The 21,600-nt window shown below is 42.0% G+C and overlaps 1 protein-coding gene across 1 annotated transcript in view; it reads right to left on the reverse strand.

The window, feature by feature from the left end:
• The window catches only part of acvr2ab (activin A receptor type 2Ab), a 34,376-nt gene that overhangs the window by 1,302 nt on the left and 11,474 nt on the right, over positions 1–21,600 (reverse strand). Inside the window, exons 2-11 of the mRNA XM_058403094.1 lie at positions 13,659–13,866; positions 12,335–12,444; positions 9,330–9,484; positions 3,394–3,537; positions 3,166–3,309; positions 2,405–2,550; positions 2,197–2,311; positions 1,869–2,007; positions 1,532–1,662; positions 1–1,407 (exon numbers count right to left, since the gene is read on the reverse strand). The exon at positions 1–1,407 is cut by the window's left edge and continues 1,302 nt beyond it. Coding sequence (XP_058259077.1) covers positions 1,213–1,407; positions 1,532–1,662; positions 1,869–2,007; positions 2,197–2,311; positions 2,405–2,550; positions 3,166–3,309; positions 3,394–3,537; positions 9,330–9,484; positions 12,335–12,444; positions 13,659–13,866 — 1,487 coding nt within the window. The 3' untranslated portion in view covers positions 1–1,212. The remainder of the gene's footprint in view (positions 1,408–1,531; positions 1,663–1,868; positions 2,008–2,196; positions 2,312–2,404; positions 2,551–3,165; positions 3,310–3,393; positions 3,538–9,329; positions 9,485–12,334; positions 12,445–13,658; positions 13,867–21,600) is intronic.

Raw genomic sequence — 21,600 nt, forward strand, 5'->3', positions numbered from 1 at the left:
AGACTATGGTATGGATTTTTACCTACGATCCATCCGCTTTACCCTTCACAGCTCGAGCAGCGCACTCAAAAGAGATATTTCAAAAAAAAAAAAAGGAAAAAGGGAAAAACATAAAATCAAACAAAAGGGAAAAAAAACCGCTTTTGAATGCAGCAATAAAGAAATAAAGGCGATATGGAAGGCAGAAATGTTGTGTGTCTCGAATCACCTGATGAACTGTAACTTGGATATTTAAATAGAAAACAGTTCGAATTTGGATGATCTAAGGGCCACCTTACAGTTCCCAGAATGCATCAGTACAGGAACACCTAAGCACCTCAATGGAGCTTGGGGGCGTGGCTTTGTAAAGAGTGTGTGTATATATATATATATATATATATTTAAAACATTTAGCTGCAGCTGATTATAGGCAGAAAAGTGTCCAAAAACAAAATGCCCATTCCCAAATCTGTAGTGTGCCTCGTGCTGCAGGCTGGGGAACTTTGTGAAAGCCAATCGTTTTCATTTTCTGCCTTAACTAATTTGCATAAATTGGAGAAAATCTCAATTTAAATGTCACTTGTTGCATAGAGGATGAAAGACTGCTTTTGTTCATGGGAACGCAAGGTGAGGTGTGAGCGAGACACGTGTGTATGATGTTTACATTGTGTGTGTATGTGTGTGAGTGAGCAGTAGTACTGGACATTCAGAAGCGCTTTCTTATTGGAGTTACAATGATGATTTAAAAACAAATCGAAAGCAGAAGGAGGAAAAAAGCCAACGCAGTTTATACGAGTGTTGCCCTTTTCGTACTAAAACCAAACTGGATATTTTTCTTAAAAGTCTTCAAACGTGTTTAAAAAAAAAAAAAAAAAAAAATCAGGAAGTCTTCTGCTTGTGGAAAAAGAACACTTTTGGTGCAAACAACGACTTCCTTTTCTTGAGCCTCCCATCTGAAGGTCCTATTTGTGTGTGTGTGTGTGATCATTTTTGTCATGTATTTCCGTTCCCTCCAGGAGTTCATAAGGATTAAACTGTCTCACACACTTGTGTGTCCTTGTGTGCATGCACACATACACATGCACCGGGAGCAGGAGATGCTTGTAGCACCCCGAGCTCTACGTCATCCCACCCTTGCAGTCTGATTAGTTGATGGGAGCGGGAGATGCTTGTAGCACCCCGAGCTCTACCTCATCCCACCCTTGCAGTCTGATTAGCTGATGAGGTAAAGCATCATAGGCTGGACTCTTTGGGTGGGTAGTCCAGGTTGGTCACCATAGTGACGACGGTGAGGATGTCGTCAGGGGCAATGAGGTTGGTCTGTCGCTGCATAGTGATGATGCGTTCCTCCACGCAGCCGGCCGAGAGGCGAGCCTCAGCCTCGTGATCCCAGCACTCTTCTATGGTCTCGCACAGCGTGGCCAGGCCCTGCTCCCCAGACACACACAAAATACATCACTTTATACTATCAGTTGTGTTCATGTTATTCACCCTCTTGAGCTCACAGATGCACATCCAGCTACGTTTTTGGCTGTGTGTGTGTGTTTCTCACCGCATGTTTCTGCCAGTACTCTCTTAAAGTGGGTCTGAGTTTCTTGTGTACGACGACTTCTTGCATGTCCTCTAATGAGGGATGCTGACCCACCTCCTCCTCAAACGGCAACGCATACTCATCCACTGGACCTAAACACACACAGAGAGTTAGTCAACCTTTTGTGTGTGTGTGTGTGTGTGTGTGTGTGTGTGCGTGCGTGTGCGCTTTTGGGGTTTTGAAGGGCAGGTCAGAGAGATCATGTTCTGTATAATTAGCAAAAAATTCACATACAGAGTCAGCGTTAGGCTGAAGGGCCAGCACATGGACTTTTGATACGTGTGTGTGTGTGTGTTACCGTCGGCAGCAGTGCAGCGGGATGCCAGTTCCCACAGCACGAGTCCAACAGCGTACATATCAATCCTCAGGAAGGCGTCTCGCTGAAAATTTATGGCTCCTTCCAACACCTCTGGAGCCATGTAGCGTCGAGTACCCACCTATAAATACACACACACACACAGAGGAAACATCAACCTTTAAGGATTATAGATGTAGTTCATTATTTCTCGATATTGAGAGAAACAGTAAAACAACTGCATCATCCTCATCATCACGAATATGTTAGAAATGTTAGAAATGTTCAGCATTCCAGTACACCCCTGATCAGCACAGAGCTCAGAGCTCACCTGTCCGTGGGTGTCGCCTGCAGATTTACCCGCCTCAAACTTGAGAGCGAGGCCAAAATCTGCAATGCAGACGGTGAGATTGTTCTTCAACAGTATGTTCTTACTCTTAATATCCCTGAAAAAGAGAGAGAGAGAGATGTAAATTTACATCTGTGTGTGTGTGTGTGTGTGAGAGTGAGAGAGAGAGAGAGAGAGAGAGAGAAGGTACCTGTGTGCAATGACAGGCTTGTGGCCGTCCTTCAGGCCCGGGATGTCTTCATGCAGGTACGCTAAACCTCGCGCAAAAGTCTGAGCGATGTGACACAGCTCATTCCAAGACAGCACATTAGCCTTCAGGTAATCAGTCAGTGAGCCCTGATGAGACACGCACACACACACACGCACACACACACAGTACACAAATTATAATTATAAGTCAAAGAATTAGATGATCAGACATGATATGATTTATGATAATAAAGGATTTATCACTTCACTAGATTAGAATTAGATGAAATAAAGGTTATTTGTTTACTCTCTAGTGTAAAGGTGGAAAATGAAGAGGAATCTGAGCTGCTTGTGTGACAGCTGTAACACGTGTACTGGCGGTCCAGGAGGGGAAAAACCATGATGGCAAAATATATAATCATAAATGATTATTCGAAAAGCAAAACAAAAAACATACTTTAGATCTATGACTCATAGCCTATACTGATATTCCAGTCAGCAGGGGGCAGGCATGAGCTTCGAGTGAACGGGAAGATCATATACAGTCTTAATGTGCTGTGTGTGTGTGTGAGAGTGAGAGAGAGAGAATGCGCACATTTCTAAGCATAAGATTTTGAGTACACACCATTTCCCGTGTACTTCTTTATATAATCTTTATATAAACCACTCATGGTTCTTTGTGCACGGCTGTATACTGTCTGGTCTGTGGTGATAGGTCTAGTACAATGTGTACACTGTGTGTGTGTGTGTGTGTGTGTGCACCTTCTCATGGTAAGCTGTAATAAGCCACAGCTCGATGTCCATGCCGTTTCCTCTCTTCTCAGCTCCAATGAAGTTGAGGATGTTCTCGTGTTTCATTCCACTCAAGCTGAACATCTCGTACTCATTCTGCCAGGACTGCTTATTCTGTCACATAGAACACACACACATCTTTGTAGCAAATTACAGAAGTTCTACGACTTACTAACAAACACACACACACAGTATTACCTGGATGGGGAAGATCTTCACAGCCACATGTTCATTGAGCAGCTGTGCCTTCCACACGCAGCCGAAGCGCCCCCTGGCCTTGATCTCCAGCAACTGCAGTGGCTTCTGGCCCAGGAGCGGAGAGGGCGGAGTCAACCCAGGATCCTACAGAAAGACCATCAACCAATCAGAATTTATCACCTGCATTTACAAAACCTATATCTCTGCCAAAATGAACACACAGATTTTAATCAACAACCTGCTTTTCCCATCAAACTCTTCCTCACCCTCATCATCCTGTACATGCAGATCAGAGCGTTTTCCATCCATTCGCCCACTCCGCTTTCACTTTCACATTCAAGACCTGGTGTCTTGCCGAGGCTCTGACTTCAAGTATGACTGATAATCAACCAGTGCAACCTGATATGAAGCTTTGACCTTTAGCTATAAACAGGGCTTCAGTGATACGATGCTCAATTTCTCAAGTTATAAAAACACTCCGCTGATATTTTAAGGATATTATTATTCATTATTTATTCACTCCACTAAATAATTAATGAATACAATATATGTCGCACTTAAACAATCAACTGTGGGGTTTTTCCAATAACAGAACATGCTGAGGGTTTTACCTTCTGGAGTACGTTTTAATTATACAAAATTAACACAGATAACATTAGGACCACCTGCCTAATAATGAGTTGGTCCCCCTTTTGCTGCTAAAACAGCCCTGACCCGTCCTGCACTGTGTATTCTGATACCTTTCCATCAGAACCAGCATTAACTTCTTCAGCAATTTGAGCAACAGTAGCTCGTCTGTTGGATCAGATCACACGGGCCAGCCTTCGCTCCCCACGTGCATCAGTGAGCCTTGGCCGCCCATGACCCTGTCGCCGGTTCACCACAGTTCCTTCCTTGGACCACTTTTGATAGATACTGACCACTGTACCATCAGTCTTATTCACGTCACCTCTCAGTGCTCATAATGTTATGCCTGATCGGTGTACACATTATAGTTCCATTTAATTTAATGGCCCAGCTACAAAATAAGACACTTCCTGTTATCACTCTTGTTATAGGAGATTTTTTTCTTTCTTCAAGTTAGAGAGAAACTGCAGATTTTCACCATCCTCTGTCTTTCCAGTGGCGGAAAACATCCTGTTACAAAATGCTGACACCGGAGAGACACCAAATCAGTGCTGCATTTTTCTTGGTTAAAATAATACAGTCCATTTATGAGAAATGTCCGCCATAAAAAAATCCCTTTGTAAACTGTTACTATAGAAACGACAAAGAACTAGAACAAGTGTGTTATATAAGCTAGAGATATGACTTGTAGCTGGAAATACTACTCTGTGGTACCAATGTGAATTCTCAAATAAGACCAAGTGGCTCAACTGCACAAGGTTTCAAGGTTGGTCATGACAAGATGACCACATTAATGAGACGTATAGAAGAGCAGAGCTGTACTTTTATGTTCACTCAGACACACACACACAAACTAAATACATTCTGTCACTGTTCAACTCCCTACAGTACATTTAGTGGTTGTTCAAAACAGCAACGGAAACAGAAAAAAATTAAAGAGCAGTTATAGCACTGCATAGATGTTCATTTTTCTACAGAACATCTGAGGAGACGTTATTGGTGCTTTTCCACCGAAGTCTGATTGTGTAAATCCTTATTATAGGTTTACCGAGGTTATCTAGTGCAGATTTCTTTTTGCCGCTGAACCCCGGTGAAGCTTACCTCTTATAGATCACTGCACAATTATTGTCTATCTGTATACTTTCCTTCGCCCTGTCTGTTCAGGTTAACAGCAGTGCTCTGACAGAGCGCTGAGAGAGAGAGAGAGAGAGAGAGAAAGCGAAAGAAAGGGCGTGCAGACGAGAGGGAGAATGAGGAGAGAGTTTTGCTGTGACATTGACCAGGGTCGTGTGGTCTGTAAACACACACACACACACACAGCTAGATGCTTACGTTTTGACTTTTCTCTTTGCCTCTCAATAATTAAAGAGGCACCGAAAGCTGACAGTGGAGGTGAAAACGGTTCGATCTTCCTTCCAAAGCAAAGCACATGTCTCAGTTAATAAAAGAAAATTCATTTACGAAGCACCCAAGGCCTTTAATTCTCAGAATTCAAACGGTACGGCAAAGAGAATCATAAAGATTGGGCAAGACAGCGATCATAACAGAAGCATAAAACTTTTTATAACACCGTAGACAAAAAGAAGCACTGGTGGATAAATCAGTAACCCTGTCGTTCGGATAAGCCGATCATGTCCAGGCTGTTATTTATTTATTTATTTATATTATTTATTTTTTATAACTTGGAGAGGTAGAGAAAAAGAGATGACAAAGTCGATACAAAGCAAACTTGCCTTAAACTTGAACATGGCAGCTTAGCATTTGTGGTTGTGGCTTTATTTTGGGTAATGTGAACAGGGGGGAAAAAAAGGGAAAAGAAACACAAAGCTCCATCGAAAGTGACTTGTCTTCATTTCACGTGATCTCACACGCATGCACCGAGGTCACGTAGATCTCTGTGTGGATGGCGCTTTTGCTTGGAGTGAGTTATATGGATTTGAAAGGATGTGGTTGGTTGGCATCATGTAGTTTAGAGGAAGCATGTGCTAGCCTTCACCCTCAGTGTGTAGTAGCTGGGCAGAACTGGCACATGATCGCTGCAACACAACGTCCTACAAAGGCATTCATTTCCCATTCTGTATTAAAGCATTTTATCTCATTAATGAACTACTTCTGAGGTTTCTGAGCAATGTGGGCAGCTCCATGTGCTAGCCAATCAATTCATCATCATTTCTCCACACTTGAGAGGCAGATAATACTCTTAGCACACACAGAAATGTGAGGTTACACCCAATACATTGTCCTCAGGATTGCACAATTATCACCATTTCAGGGTCAAGCTACACTATATTGCCAAAAGTATTCGCTCACCCATCCAAATAATCAGAATCAGGTGTTCCAATCACTTCCATGGCCACAGGTGTATAAAATCAAGCACCTAGGCATGCAGACTGTTTTTACAAACATTTGTGAAAGAATGGGTCGCTCTCAGGAGCTCAGTGAATTCCAGCGTGGAACTGTGATAGGATGCCACCTGTGCAACAAATCCAGTCGTGAAATTTCCTCGCTCCTAAATATTCCACAGTCAACTGTCAGCTGTATTATAAGAACGTGGAAGTGTTTGGGAACGACAGCAACTCAGCCACGAAGTGGTAGGCCACGTAAACTGACGGAGCGGGGTCAGCGGATGCTGAGGCGCATAGTGCGAAGAGGTCGCCAACTTTCTGCAGAGTCAATCGCTACAGACCTCCAAACTTCATGTGGCCTTCAGATTAGCTCAAGAACAGTGCGCAGAGAACTTCATGGAATGGGTTTCCATGGCCGAGCAGCTGCATCCAAGCCATACATCACCAAGTGCAATGCAAAGCGTCGGATGCAGTGGTGTAAAGCACGCCGCCACTGGACTCTAGAGCAGTGGAGACGCGTTCTCTGGAGTGACGAATCGCGCTTCTCCATCTGGTAATCTGATGGACGAGTCTGGGTTTGGCGGTTGCCAGGAGAACGGTACTTGTCTGACTGCATTGTGCCAAGTGTAAAGTTTGGTGGAGGGGGGATTATGGTGTGGGGTTGTTTTTCAGGAGCTGGGCTTGGCCCCTTAGTTCCAGTGAAAGGAACTCTGAATGCTTCAGCATACCAAGACATTTTGGACAATTCCATGCTCCCAACTTTGTGGGAACAGTTTGGAGCTGGCCCCTTCCTCTTCCAACATGACTGTGCACCAGTGCACAAAGCAAGGTTCATAAAGACATGGATGACAGAGTCTGGTGTGGATGAACTTGACTGGCCTGCACAGAATCCTGACCTCAACCCGATAGAACACCTTTGGGATGAATTAGAGCGGAGACTGAGAGCCAGGCCTTCTCGTCCAACATCAGTGTGTGACCTCACAAATGCGCTTCTGGAAGAATGGTCAAAAATTCCCATAAACACACTCCTAAACCTTGTGGACAGCCTTCCCAGAAGAGTTGAAGCTGTTATAGCTGCAAAGGGTGGACCAACGTCATATTGAACCCTATGGATTAGGAATGGGATGTCACTTAAGTTCATATGCGAGTCAAGGCAGGTGAGCGAATACTTTTGGCAATATAGTGTACGTCTGAGGGGGAAAGGCAGCATCAAATATCAGAACTCATCCGTCCATGCAGGTTCAACTGAAAATTACACACATGAAAATGCTCTGGTACTTAAATTAGGATTATGTACAGAAACATCCAGCATGTACCATCCATCCACACATGCAAACTGAGAAGAGGAAAGTAAAACTTGAATGGGTCTGAACAGGGATAAATGAGAGGGAGATTTAATGATGCAACAGGGGGAAAAAAAGAGAGAGGGAGAGAGAGACAGTGAATTCATGAGTTAATTAAACTCATCTTACCTCTATCATTATATGAAAGGCGTGCTAGCAAAAGAGAAGAAAAAGCAAAAGAAGGGAATTACTGCCTCCGGTGAAGATTAGAAAAGATGAGAAGTGTATGAAGGAGTGAAAGAGAGGACGATGTTTTCGTCCTGTTAATCTGAAATCTGAAGAAGACAAACCTACATGACAAATGAAACCTACATGAAAATCAGAAAGGAAGGAAATGAAGGGAAACGGTGGAGAAAGAGAGATATTTCGTGGGTTAAAGCTGATTTATATTACTGCATCTGGGAATGTGTGGGAGACAAATCACATGCACGCACAAACGTAAAGTGTGTGCGCACAAGGTTGGCAGTGTCGCATGCACCAAAACAGGAATAAACACGAAATTACAGCTCGGAGAAAAATCCTGAAGTCAGCCTACGTTTCAGAAGCATGATGATTACAAAGCAGAAGCAATATGTTTTCGATCGGCTTCGGAAGAAACACTGGGGGGGGGGAAGGAACAAGTCGAATATTACGATGATTAAAGACTACTTCGTGTGAAGATTCATCTCAATAAAGCAGGCCAGAAGAACGGGAGTATCTACATCAGGGCAGCCTGTGATCCAGAAGCTGACCAAGTAAAACATTTCAGCATATTGAAACAAACGGAATATACTGTAGTAGAGCTGATCAATGAATGGAAGAAAGAAAACCTATCTGTAGTTTGATGAGATTTCTTTACATGGCTCGGTACAGCTTCTGTAGCAGATTAGCTCAAGGTAGCTCATGGGACCAGAGACTAGCTATGGTTTAAAGGCGAGAATTTTCTTTTCACTGACTCTTTCTGCTCTGATCTGATGACTAACATTCTGCTGTTTCGGCAGTGATTATATACATATATATACACAGACATTCAAAAGAGTCACTGTGCTCCCCTTTGTAATGGGTTGGTAAACATTGTTGAAACTAATTGTCAATCATGTGCTTAATATTTTCATTTCATTGCACTTTAACCACAAAACATAAATAAAAAAAAATAAAAAAATAAAATAAAATAAATAAATAAATAAGCAAATACCCAATTAAAATCAGGAGATACCTCGCATTCTTAAGTACCATCTGTTAGTAGTAAGTGAGGCACACACACACACTGTACACAAGAGAAATCAACACAGTAAAAGAGAGAGAGCGTAAGAAATTAAAGAATGTGAGATAGAGAGAGTAAAAACAGACAGAGAGAAAGAGATCCTGATTCCACACAAATTATTTCACACCGTGAAAATTATACTAGAAGCCCAATTGCTGAACAGGTGTGTAAAGATTTAACGATTGCTGCTGGTGCCAATACTTATGCCAACTGCACCTTTTGCTACAGGTGTCTCAGGGTCAGTAAAGTTCAACACCACATGAGGAACTCTGTTAATTATCTTCCCATTAGCCTGTTGTAATAAAACACAGCAGCGTAATGAAAAGCGTGTGTGTGTGAGGGAGAGAGATATATATGTATATGCACACAGAAGTGTACCTGCGTGGGGACGAGCACAGGCGGATATGCCAGCTTGTGGTGGTGGTACATCCAGAAGGAGAAGAGCAGGATGGCAGCAATGCCCATGATTGGCACCAGAGAGTAGAGCAGTGTGTTGAACAGCTCCGGCTTCGGGGGCAGTGGGTTTGACGTGGCTGCAACACAAAGAGAGAAAGACAATGATGTTCGTCCTCATGCCCCATCAGGACATATGAAAGCCTTTTTCATTTACCTTTTACTCGAACTAACCCTGTTTCCTAAGAGCTGCACTCACTACATGGAAAACATCATCATGATTTAATCTTTACCCTGTAATTTAGGAACTCTCATGAAAGCAAAAATTCCTACTGTGTGTACTTGTTATCGTACAAACATAAAAACCCTCAAAATTGTTTACATTTATGCAAACGAGAAGCAAAGCAACGCTGAGTGCGGTCAAGTGGATGGTTTTGCATACATCCTGTAACTAGCTATGCAGACTCTGCTACCATGGCAACAAGACAAGTGAGCAACGTACGTGGAAATTCGAGCCGTCGTCTAGCAGCGACGCATTTTGTATTGAACATTGTATTGAACTTCTACTTCGGATCTGTCATCGCTATGAAGACGAGCGCCGCTGGAAATTGGTGAGCGAGTGAGGGTGAATTCATGCCGGAAATCTTTTTGTGAACTGCGTTAAAATCAATGGCTCTTTTATAGCTCCATGTTGCCAGATATCTCGGCAAATCCTCACTTCACACTTTCAAAATAAAGAAATAAAAAAATCTCCCACATGCCAGATGTGGCACAGAGCAACCACGGCGTGTTCGGTTAGCTAACGCTGCACCAGCTGTGGGCCATATCTCTGCCTGTTAAATAAGAAGACTTAAACACTCTCTTTAATGTAATTGCCCTCCTGGGGTTGAGCCATGAGAATACAAGTGCTGATCTAGGAGCTGTTCCATCCATTCAGCTCCTAATGAACCGAATTACATTACAAATGGAGGCAGATCTTGCATCAGCACTTCCTCTGAAGTTTACATGTCTTGAATTCAACAATGTTGTGATGTTTTAGGAAAATGATCAACAACTAGGTGATGCGATGGGGCTCAGTGTAAAGCAGAGTTACTGTTACACCGTGAACATCGGACTACTACACGTGAGTTCGATGTGTACAAGAACAAGAGCATTAATCTAAACATATGATCTGAATTACAGGTGGCGTTAGTGTCAGAGCTGCTTTTGCAGTAGAAAATAACTTTTACCTCTGATGTCTGACTTCAAATCCTCACTCCGCTTGTACCGACAGAATACAAAATATGAAGCACTCCCCCTTTTAGCGACTGTCTGTTATCTCCACTTGAACGCCTCTGTGTTTACGATGCAGTCAACAACGCTCAGTGTTTTTTTTTTCTGCAAACTATTTCAGGATTGTTGGTCTGCTCGAACGCTTTGATCGGCTGTACCTGCTGAGCGTAAGTGTAGAGAGGGCGAATTCACTGGAGCTCAGAAGTTTGCTTGGTCTTACGTCAACGTGAGGAAACAGACAAAACATTTCATTCAAGTGAGGTTTTTATAGATGTTCATCCATTATTCCAAATGACTCTAAGGACTTTTTCAATTCTCCTGCTTGTTTTTCTTTCTCTCTATGGCCATCGTGCCTTTGTTCGTCTCCCTTTCTGTCATTTCTGAAACTCTTCTTTTCACTGCTGCTAATGGTTTCTGTTCAATGTCATTTTCCCGCTCTGTGAAAAGGTGTAGGTTTTGTGAGCCCTTTAATATTAAGACTTCAGATTACTCTTTACACAGACAACGAAAAGTTTTCATTTGTTTTCAACAATCGGAAACGGTCGTCACGAAAAACGTCACAGACACTGACAATGAGGTTTATTTTGAGCATTTCTCAACACAAATGGTTTATGGAATGAATAAATACTTTATAAAAGGAATTTTGAATGCTGAATAGGAGCTTCCATAAATCTCTTTCTAATCGAGTACGGTTTGTTGTTCAGAACGAAAAGCGGAAAGCAATCGAAGCACGTATTGGTCATCTGGAGCGTACACGTTGTTTGCCACAGCATCTTTGTGTAGACGCTGAAGGATTCGTAGAAATACGGACGCAAATTTAGAGGTAAATGTTCGCAACAAAAGGATGTGAGCTGCCCTGGTTGTTATGATTACGCTGTGCGTTAGGGAGAAGCTTACACACTCACTTTAATGTAATTGCCCTGCTGGGGTTGAGCCCTCTGAGTACAGCAATTGATTACATAATGTCTCCGCTCTCAAATCGGCAGAAACGCAAGGCCGCTGCTACATTTACACGCTGCCGCTTAAAACGGTTTACAATCTCCGATAAAATCTGCTCGGCTTTTGTTCATCCTCGCGAGGCTCATGATTTTCTGCGTAGTTATTGTATTGTGCTGTGCTTATTGTTTCACGCAGTCCCTCCTTTTAGAGATATTCATTTTTGTTTCTTAATTTCAAGCAGATTTATCTGCTTAGCTTAATCTGGAAAATATAAATCTTACCATAACAGCCCAGTATCTAAACATATTTTAAAAGGGCAACTGGAACGCTACTGTACATTACCGGATATAATGAAGTGGTGATGGTGAGAAAGCTCTGACTGAGTGTGCGGTCCTGCCACCGGTGCTAGATGAGCGATGAGGACGGTTTGGGTGTTCTATGGCTTGTGCATGTTTAATCTGAACATGTTACTATGTGCCTTAAAAATGTCAGACAGCCTCCAAATTTTCCATCCGTACCGTTAAATTCCATAAATGACAGAAAATTCCTGGTTAATGCAACCCCTAGAGGGATGTCTTTCATGATGATGTTAAAAAGAAAAGAAAAAACAAAACAAAAACCCATAAGTGTTTTTCTAAATCCCTGAGTAATTATGAGGGCCTCCGTTTTATTACTAACCAAGAAGACCGCGGTCCCGCCTCCTTTTTTCAGATTATTTCTATTATAGTGTGCATGTGTGTGTGTGTGTGTGTGTGTGTGTGTGAGAGAGAGAGACTCACTCTGTATAGCTGGGGTATCGGGGCTGTAGTAAATCTTCTCGTTGCACATATTGCCCTCACAGCAGCAGAAAAACACTTCAGGGCTGTCTTTCCTCTCCACACACTCGCTACTGCAGAGACAGACAGACAGACAACAAAGAAAGAGTTTGTTTTGTAGTGTTTACATCTCTTGGCAGTTTGCCCATTACTGGCATCTCAAGTGTCAAGACAAGAAAAAGACAGAGAACTGTTCCTACATGCAAAGTAAAACAAACACGCACACACACACTATCTCAAGCAGTTTGGATCTTTCAGCACATGATCCTCCACATGAATCCCTCTTTCTCTCTCAGGCCACAAATTGCTTCGCAAACACTTCGCAGTAAGCGATCGGTGACAGGCGCTCAGCCGTCTGAGACGAGGAGATATAATGCTGTGCACAATAAGAAAATCCCACAACCAAACACTGAGCACTTGTTCCACTTGCTGTATAAAACGTGTGCATCGGTGCGTATTTCCTGACAGGATAAACCTGACGCTGCGAGGTTTACAGGAGGATTCAAGCTCTTGGAGTGCATGCTACGCTCTTTATCCTGCTGCAGACACAAATGACATCAGCGATAGAGAGACAGTTCAGGCCACAAAAATTCTATTTCACATTTATTATTTATTTAATCCACAGCAATATTTTCTGGTCCTCAAATCGTGGCTAGGTTATGAAGACATTACTTCAGAATATATTTTTATTTATTATTTAAATCAGGTCCAAAATATCAAAATAAAACGATCACAATATCTCAGAAAAGTATTTTGTCTCAATATTAAATCATATCTCCCATGCTATGTTTTCTGTCATTTAAATAATTATTAATTAAAATATTAAAGTATCTAATAATAAACGCAATATAAATTTGTTTTTTGGGAGTATACTTTTGTACTACTTTTTTATTTTATATTATGATTTTATAATTTATTATAATTTAGTATTATTATATTTTTAAGTTTAATTTTATTTGATTATTACGCATTATTTCTTCGCACGTGCTTTTTGTTCAGATTTATTTATTTTTAATACATTTTTATTTTTCATTTATTATTCTTAATTATTGATGTATATTTTTAAATGGTTTCCTATTCAGCATATACTGTATGTGCATGATATAATACTTACTGTAGAAAGTCTGGGGCATCTAAAGGAAACTCAAAACGACTTTCATGTAATAATCACACATTAAATGTTTATATTTATATAGAAAAGCGATGTTATTTTTACGTCATTTAAACATTGTACTGTATTTTTTTTTGTAGTATTCAGACCAGGTGGAACCAGTGAGGGTGTGTGTACCTGTCGTAGCAGTTGACATCGTCGAGCCAGCAGCCCTGTTTGACGAGCTCGATGGTTCCTGAGCTGTTCTTCCACGTGGAGAAGCAGTGTCTGCGCTTGTCTTTCTCTCCGGTACAAGGCTCGATTCCACTGCGGTTCGTCCGGTCCTTCTCCCAGTTGGAGTTGTAGAACATGCACTCTCGCGTTTCCGATCGGCCCAGGATTGCCCCTGAACGACACGAGACACGGAAAAGGAAAGAAAGGTTAAGCATCGAGGAATAAAACCTTCAAGTCAAGTAGCTTTGTCATTTTAACCACGCAGTACACGGTGAAATGAGACAACGTTTCTCCAGGACCATGGTGCTACAGAAAACAACACAACAACACAGAGCTAAGGACTGAAAGTAAGTTGTCCTAGCTCCGTAAAGCGCAACGTGTGCAACCAGACAATACAAAAGAAAACAGTACAGGATGCATACACAAAATACACAACAGCACCGACCAGTATACAAGTGATTTACTACAGTATACCAGTAAGGGATTACTCTTTTGATTATAACAGCTCATTGATACCGATACTGGTCATTAATATCGGTATCAACGAGCTGTTAAGAGTAATCCGTTACTGGTAGCTGTGGCATGAACAGATTGAGATCACAGCCACAACTACTGAAGGAATCTGTAAAGGGATAAAAATGGTTGCGGTCACATAAGTCACAACCTGTCGCTGATTATTTTCCTATAACAGCACAACCCTGAGTGTTTTATTCACTATTTTTATAAGGCAATAATCAGTGAACAGTTTCAGCCGACGTTCTACCAAGCAGCTGAATATTACTTTTACTTCATTCATGAGAATGGGTTAATTATCCTCTTTTTCTTTTTAAACTATCACTGCGGTTTTGTCTTTTCCTAGATGCAACACTCTGCATTTGGTTTGTTTACATTTCTTGTCCTGTCTCCTATTCACACACACTCTCACGCAGGCGGATTAAACACAAAATCATTATTCACAAACAAGAACCTCAGCTCTGTCTCGCTCTCTTTCTTTCTCTATTTCTCTTAAACACACACACACGCACACACGCACACAAAGCCATTAAGCGCAGCAATCTGTTCAGTTCATTTGCCTGAATGAATAACAGGGAGGTCAAACGCAGGCTGAACAAACAGATCGAGAGGCAGCAACGGAAATGCTTCAATATCATCATCATCAATCTACAGAGAGAATACGATAAGTCCAGCTCTGCATAAACATGCCTAGGGACACACCTGAGCAACACACACACACACACTTACTCACACACTCGTTCACACAGCGGCATCTTCCTGGCAAAGCAAAATATATATATATATATATTTAGTGTCAGAAAAGTGTGAGCGAACGGCAGCTCTTTGTTTTTCATACCTAGGTGCTGCATGGTGTGTTCTAAGATTAAGAAAGCTCTTTCAACATTCATTCTTTTGCTTCCTGTTTCACAAAACAAATGTCGAAAACTGCTTTTCCCAATCTTCACTTTTAATGTAATTCCCCAGAAAAGATTTAACACGTCTGTAGCAGTCAGAAAGGCGACAATTCATAACTCAATCTGTGACCTGCCGTCTCATATGGTTTTATTTCCTGAGAACAAATGACGGCCACAGACTCGACCCGGGAACATGACCCCTGACGTAAACGCCACCACAAACACCACGACCGCAAGCATGAACACGACGCTTCTCGCCTTTAAATCCGAGCGACAAACCCTGAAATAATCCGCTGGAATGAAGAGAACTCCATGCTCCTGCACACCGTCACACACGGCTAGAGCGCGCGGTAGCGGTTAGCCACAGGCAGTTAGCGAGAGAAGCTCGTGTTCACCTGGACTCAGCTCCGTCTTTCAGAGCGCGAAGCATGGCATGCCGAGGGAAAACACGCGGACGCACGGCTCGCGATGTGAGGAAATGAGCGCTGAATAACAAGCCACAGAATATGTGGGCGATGGGACAGATCACGCCCTGACCTGCTATAAATTCATAGTTATGTAAGTGATAACTAACTTGTCTCACAGTTGCATTAAATGGAACTGACAACCGATCAAACTTTCCCGTTTGCACGGCAAATGCCGAGTGTTTGTAGCAAAACACTTCAGGACCTGTTATTGTGGAGGCAGAACTCTGTCACAGACTATTTTCCCAGAACTCCTGAGTCTTCTTCCTCATGGAATTCCTCAAAGCAACATTATATTTCAGTTGTTATTTGTTTCACAACTTTCTGTGTAAAGCTGAACGCTTACTAGCTTCAGGTTATTCTAAGGGCAAGAAGCTTTTATCACCACATATACATTACAGCACAGTGGAATCCTTTTCTTTGCATATCCCAGGTGAGGAAGTTGAGCACAGGTGCAGCGATGATACAGCGCCCCTGGAGCAGAGAGGGTTAAGGGCCTTAATTGCACAGCAGTGGAGCTTGGTGGTGCTCGGATCCTATGATCAACAACCTAGGTGGTGGCGGCGGCTGAAGTGGTTAAGGCTCTGGGTCATTGCCCGGAAGATCATGGTTCGAGCCCCAGCACCACCAAACTGCCACCGTTGCTCCAGGGGTGCCACATCATGGCTGATCCTGCACTCTGACCCTAACCCTGAAGGATGGGATAAGCAAAGAAAGAATTTCACTGTGGAGTAATGTATGTGTTACAAAGACAACTTAACCACCACTGTTCCTATTCTGGTTATTATCGTATCATATTACAAGACCTGCCAACTTTTACATATTTAGTCTGAGGATGCTAGTACGATCACTCGAAAATACACACATAAAAGGAAAAAATAAAATTATGCTCCTCTGACATGTTATCATTAACAGAACATGTTTTTCCACCTGAAACTCTTTCACACACAAAACACTGCATACGATCAATTTTATAAAATATAAATGTTATAAAATATCAAGCCCAATAAAAAAAGGCAGTCTTTCTCTTTTCATGAAAACATTTCCAAGTCCAAAAACAGATTTTTTTCCCCTGAAATTCAATTCCCATTCTTTTTGCTACAGAATCTGATATCTGATGTTTTCTCTGATATCTAGTCTACCGTTACTACTGGGTTTGTCTACGAACGCAAACACAACAACCTCCAGAAAACCAGCGAAATTAAAAGAACATTCGGAGCCGAGCTTGGGTTTAATAATTAAAAGCACTCGCTCTCATTAGACAGGGCCATTTAGAGATGCTCAGGAACATTGTGCTCCACTAACACCACCAGAAAGCACGCAATAAACTTTTCTATATGTAGCTAAACTGGGTATTAGCCAGCAGACGACCTGCAGCGGAGTGCTCTGCCGGTGAGGCTGGAGGGTCGATTAAGGAGGACTCCACTCAGTCTGATGGCAGATCTTTTGTGTACTGCGACTGCTCGTGTTCTCCATCGCAAATGTCCCGGCACGGCCATCAGCACCGATCAACCCAAAGGTAAATGTCAAGGAGGTTTCTCTATTCGAAAGCAGTGAGTATTTATGAATTCAATCGATGCTTATATGGTCGGTCTATCTATCTATCTATCTATCTATCTATCAAAAAGGAGGCATGGTCTTCCAGTTGCTTTCATACCTACATGATTATAATTTGGGTAAAAAAAGTCACACAGGCCTTGCTGCTCTCACGCAAACACAAAGCGTGTAGCCATAATGGAGTTCGCCCGTGCCGATTAAGAACGCATTCATTACTGCGCAGATTATCTCTAATTCATGAACGGGTCATTATCGGAAATTATAGCGGGAATGTTCCGGAATGTCTGGCAGCGTGTTGAGGACAAACTTCGCACAGTTCGCAGCTAATAGCGCCGCAAAGCTCCATTAAAACAACAACAAAAAAGGCACTCTGGCTTTTGTTTGCAAAACTGTTTACACTTTTAAACCACAGTGCTACTGTGTAAGTATTGAAGGTGTGGTTCTCTATAACAGTTTATATTCATGCACTCAATCATGTTATTTCTGAAGTAACAGCTTCGCTTAAACAGATTACATACGGTTGATTTCTGGTTCGCTTTCATTGAAGAGATGGAGAGAGAGTTTATTTAATGTTTCTGTTTTTGGAAGGAGCCTCCGGTGTCAGCCGTAAACCTGCCACTAAATTTCTCCTTCGCAAGAACAAGACAAACATAAGATGTCGCCTTGTGCTGAGGAAAGAAAAAAAAAAGAAAACGAAAAAGAAAGAGTAAACCTTGTGACAGCCATATTCTGTTTAGTAATGCACGCGTATGTGACTTTCCCCCAGATATTAAAGACTTCCTGTATCACGAAAGGAGAAATGGATGCTTCTTGTGATTGTTTTATTGTAATTTGCTCCAAACTGAAATAAGAGCCAGCGTCTCTTCTGTGCTCCACTGCCTCTTCACCCACTTGGATGGCCTGCTGTGTATGGAGCTCGATCTTATAAACATGATGACGCAAAAATACAAGTTGGTGGAAAATACAACACTCTAGAGACTTCCTCCTTGGGTGGTCATTTTATTGCTGTTGAAATTTGAGAGTTTGGACTGAACAAATCCAATTCAAACAAGAGAGAGAGAGAGAGAGAGAAGAAAGAAAACAGTGATGTGTAACTATAAATGGTTAAAAAGTACGGCGGATCGTTCTTCAATAAACTTTCTATATCCTGTTGACAAATTGGTGTGGATTAAGAGGAATAAAACACTTTGTGCTTCGAGTCAGGCCTCCACACTGACGGTTATTTTCCAAAAACATCGCAATCAGGCGTTTTTTTATTTTCTAAATAGTGTCATTAGCTTATAGTCTGAGTAAATCTACTGTCTTTGTTCAGATACAATTTCACTCTATATAAAGCAAAAGAAAAAAAAAGTGTCCACATGTTTTGGTTTGCCTGTGAGCAGGCTGTGGCTCGTCCCTACGCCCGGTTGTCGTCTCCTTCATCTGGCTTTTAACACAGGAAACAGGATTAAGTGAAAGGGAAATGCTTTGACAAACTGCCAGGGTGTTTCATTCACTCCGAGGACACGCCGGGCCTGAAGACGTGGACTCCGACATGCTGATTGATGAGGAACGTTTTCAGCCACACCTGTGTGTCCGAGACTTGTCGTATTCTTGAAGCGAGGTAAGAAGCGGGGACAAAATTGACAGTATTTTTTTCCCCTCCAGAGTGTGCACTCTGTAGTTGAGGAAGCGACAGGTATGGCTGCTGTCAAAGCCTGGTGTTAAATATTTTAGATCTCTTTGTTCAAAGGACAGTGTTGCATTTCCCTGAAGGAGAGTGAGTGTTGTGTGAAAGGCTGTCAAGCAGCAAAAAGAACATGTTACAGACAGAGAAATAATTCTCCTTAACGCCTTACTGTTTGTGAAATGATAAAGCTTTCTGTGATTCTTTGAATTTAAGATGGTTACTGAACTGCTCAGGTCAGTTGCAGGTCCTGGTAAAATGCTCTTGTAGCTGAATGAACACACAGCCATGCTCCAAAATCTAGTGGAAAGCCTTTAGAGAAGAGTAGAGCGTGTTATAACCATAAAGATGGGACTACATCTGGAATGGGATGTTCAACAAGCACATATAGGCATGACGGTCAGGGGTGCACAAACTTTTGTTCGTGCACTTCAGTATATCTTTAAATGGAGCAAATGTGGTGGAAACAGGCTGAGGCGAGTGTGTCTAGTAGAAGACACAAAATATCAAAATGTGTAGAGAAAGAGAACAAAAAGATGCAATTTCACACAGGAGAAAAAGTGGTGTCTTCCAATAAAACTAAATCAGATCTTGGAAGCATGTGTATTGTTATATCCCTAAATTATACACTAGGATCAGAGCGGTGACATTGAAACTGCCAACAGAGGAATTACACCTGCGTTCAGCTCCAATTATGCCGTCCTGGCATCGAGAGTGCGAGAGAGTCGAGACCTGGCTCTCATTAAACTGAAGTAGAGCAGCTGGAACAAAACAGTGTTTCAGTGACAGCTTGGCATCATTTAGGGCCTTCTGTCAATCAAAAAGCCAAAATAAGCCAATTAGACTCAGCCATTACACCACACACAATCCAGAAAAAAAGGGATGCCACATGAGTGTCCGAAAATCACTTGAATAAAACAGCGAACACCAGTCTCCACCTCGACCAACTCCAGTCAACGCCATCACTGTGTGAACTGCTGATAATGCATGTTCGAAGTCTTTCTTTCTCTTACTGTGTGTGTGTTTTCTCAGACAGAACCAGAGACAGAAATGGAGACAGAGATAGGAAAAAAAAGGAGAAAGGCAGAAGAGCGAGAGAAGTGGGGGTTGTATTACGACGACTAGTGGAGAGGGGACGAGCGCTGGGAGCTGTTTAAGGTTTCTGCTGACAGACATCTTTGACCACGCTCAATAATTCAACAAGCTCAAAAGACCTCCATTCAGGCCCAGAAGTAACACTGTACATTTAAAATAAAATAAAAAGAAGCGTCCCAAAAGCAAGTGCTTTCGAGCGAGAGATGGGCCGAAAAATGAAAGTGAGGAGGAGAAAGAAGACGAGGAGAAAGCGGGTGAAAGCTAGTTCTGTATGCTGCAGGTTTTCGACAGCTGACTCTGATGTTTCGTCTTTAAGCTACGTCCTTCATCTCTCTTGAAAAATCGCGGCTGAAAGCTCGGCTGTACACACACACACACACACACACACACACATAATGCTCTATGCTGCTTTAACCATGCACTATGCTATATCCTCTCAGAAGCCTGAAGACTTAAAAGACCTGTGTACAAATAAGCTCATGAACAAGCAAAATCTGCCTCATGGCCTTGTTTACCTGGAAATGCAATATTATATGTTTAAGAAAAAAGAAAAACACACGACATGCTGTTATAAGAAAATAATCAACAAGAGGTTGGTGTGATGCGGCAAGACGAGAAGAGTTACTGTTACGCTCTCAAGTCGATTAGTAAGGGCTTTACTCACTTACAACTTTTTACATCATCCTCCTATTCATGTTTTATTCGTTTACAGCCACGTTTAATGTTTTAGCCTCAGATTCAGGCTCATGGTATTCTCTATCATCTGTTTAATGTTTCATTGTGTTCGGAGATGCTTTTCAGCTCACCATGGATGCAAAGAGTGTTTGTTTATGTGAGTCATCAATAATGGGGTGATTTATTTTTGTTTGTTCCCCCCACACACCATCCCGTGTAGTGATGTAGGTGAAAATCCAATGAGATAAACAGTTTCTGAAATATTTCCTTTGTCTATATATGACCATTTTAGCTCTTGACCTGCATCCATACCCGATACTATGCATTGTGTTGCTGCCACATGATTGGCTGATATGATAAAGCAGATGTACATCAATAATTTATTTATTACGAAAAAAAAAACAAAAACACTGATGCTGATGCCATGCTAATAACTGGATAATGACCATTTCACATCATAAATGGCAGGAGACCTGAAGCCACAGAACTTGGCCCTGACCCAGAAAGTCATGGGTTTGATGCTGATTGATAGCATCCTGCTGCTGTTATTGTGCCCTTAAGGGAAGCACTTAACCCAGGCAGCTCCAGAGAGACCGGCCTGTAAATGGCATATGGAAGCCACTCTGGATAAGAAGAGCGTTCTAAATGAACACGGCCTCTTCAAGAAAACAATGAAGGGAAGAAAAATATTTCCTACTTTATCTTAATCAAAATATTTTGTGTCCTAATCAGGAATGTTGCACTGAACACCGTGAGAAAGCCATGTATTACACACAACTCTTTGTGGCATTGCATTACTTAACGCGTCTCTGAAGGAAATGGATGATGTCCATGCGGCTCCTTATATGAATAAAAGGACATGAAGGAGAAAAGTAACAAAGAAATAAATAACTAATAGACCAAAAACAAAACGTGTAAGCATCTTCTTGCTGTTCCCTGAAGGAACTTGTCATATGCTCCTCTGAAATGGCAGCTGACAGAAATAGGAATAGCAATAGGAATAGGAGTGCCTCGATTCAGACACATCCTGAAACTGAATA

Source organism: Hemibagrus wyckioides, linkage group LG11 (genome assembly GCF_019097595.1).
Source record: "Hemibagrus wyckioides isolate EC202008001 linkage group LG11, SWU_Hwy_1.0, whole genome shotgun sequence".
NCBI classification, from domain to species: Eukaryota; Metazoa; Chordata; class Actinopteri; order Siluriformes; family Bagridae; genus Hemibagrus; species Hemibagrus wyckioides.